General features: G+C 40.9%; 1 protein-coding gene across 2 annotated transcripts in view; it reads right to left on the bottom strand.

Moving 5' to 3' along the window:
* The window catches only part of si:dkey-71h2.2 (low density lipoprotein receptor adapter protein 1), a 30798-nt gene extending 29246 nt beyond the window's left edge, over positions 1-1552 (bottom strand). For both annotated transcript variants that reach the window (XM_035524696.1, XM_026998035.2), the window contains exon 1: positions 1372-1552. In XM_035524696.1, coding sequence (XP_035380589.1) covers positions 1372-1456 — 85 coding nt within the window. In that variant the 5' untranslated portion in view covers positions 1457-1552. The remainder of the gene's footprint in view (positions 1-1371) is intronic.
* Between the last annotated feature and the right edge of the window lie 296 nt (positions 1553-1848).

Here is a 1848-nt window from a genome sequence, read left to right as displayed (position 1 = left end):
GATGGTGATAATATTGCAATAATAATGATGTGAATGGCATCAGAAATTATCCACGTATTCTTAGGTGTTACACTATAGCTGCAGTAGTATTCCAATACTTTTATTTACATACTGAAGATGCTGTGATACTTTAATACTAATTATTGGCCCAGTTTGCCTTTTCAGCCTGAACATTCACAAACTGCAATGCAAATTCCCTTGCGCACTGCTGCATGAGCCAGGATGAAGAATTGCTGTGAGGCTAATGGGCAATTAAGAAACTGCTCTGTACTCTGTCTAACTCTGAAACCTCTAGCCACTGCAGACAGACTACACCCAGACTGTTCCACCTTTGCCTGTTAGTTCCACCCCACAAATGTAATGAATTGCTTGAGTGACATGCAGGCACAAGAGAATCATTAAAATTTAACCAAATGAGAGTATATCCAAATTACACTGTCACTCACTTGAATTTAATAATGAATCTGTCTGAATTTGTAAGGTGTCAGTATGGAAGACATTTCACTACTCACTAAGAGCAAGTATCTTTAATTCCACAGCATACAATTGTTTTTTGGTACATATACATATACATTTTTGGTGTACGCAACCGGTTTGTTATTTCCTTCTATGATGACTCCTGCGGCTGACACTTCAGACTAGATGCTGGACCACAGGCTATAGACTGATACAAACTACTCACAGCATGTTACTCTGCATGGAACACAGGCCCTCTCGCAGTATGAATAGGCCCATACGCAGGACTACCATACACAGGACCAAGTTCCATCTGCTTCATCCTCTCAAAAAAACAACAACAACAATCCCCCCCCCCCTCCCCCCCAAACCCAAACAGCTGACAGCGCATATACACACATACAAACTGCCCAGCTAAATCGGTCGTCAGGTGAATGGGGGCAGGGGGGTTAAGGGTTGAGGAGCCTTACAGAATGTGTGACTCAGTAATAATGTTCTGGCTAGAATGGCAGTCATTAAAAAAAAATGTTGTTGGTTTTTTTTTTGAAAATTAAATGAAAATACAATTCAATTCTTAGAATACAACCAGTGAAAGTCATAACTACTATACAGGTTAGCACCTTGACCAAAATTGACAGAATTAAGTGGAAAAGGTAGGAATGCACTATTGGTAATCGCTGCAATGAATAGAACATTTATACGCCTTCACTGTGATGCATTTAATACTAGCCAAGCACTAAACTATACATATCAAACTTAAATACGCAGATAAAAATATTCTCATAAAGGAGATCGCATATTCAGGTGTCAACAGACATTCTGTTAATCGCTTCAGCATGTTTTTGTTATACGTCATACATTCGAACGCGGAGTGCCGCAAAACATTTATTTCAAGTAGCCTAAACAACTACTCACTTTCGTGCTTGGAGGTTCCCCATGTGTGCCGTGGAACTCCTGGACTTTTTTTTATTGCTCTTCCGGCTGATTTTAACGCGTCCATGCTTAAAGCTCAAAGGTGTTCGCCCGCCAGGTGGAATTCCACCCTTGGTGCTGACAACGCTTGCACAGTCTGGTAGAAATAGTAGTGCGAAAGACAACAGAGCGCAATGCTACAAGAGCTTTTATAGTTCTTATTGAATTCTTCCCTGAACACTTCATCGGGGTACTACACTGTCATTAACCCTTTCGTATCCTTACGTATGCTTGCACACGGATAAAAAGGTGTGCGGTCGCTGAGTCGCCACACCCATTTCCGGAGTAACGTCAAAAAGGGTGACACGGTGGGATAGATTCTAGTCACAGACTAATCAGATAGTGAAAATAGATAAAGGAAGAAACTCATACTTTGACAGGTTAACCTTCCATGAACGCTATAGTTTTCCCTTGTAAAAC

Source organism: Electrophorus electricus, chromosome 3, assembly GCF_013358815.1.
Source record: "Electrophorus electricus isolate fEleEle1 chromosome 3, fEleEle1.pri, whole genome shotgun sequence".
In the NCBI taxonomy this organism is placed as follows: Eukaryota; Metazoa; Chordata; class Actinopteri; order Gymnotiformes; family Gymnotidae; genus Electrophorus; species Electrophorus electricus.
This window is presented reverse-complemented; position numbering and strand designations above follow the sequence as displayed.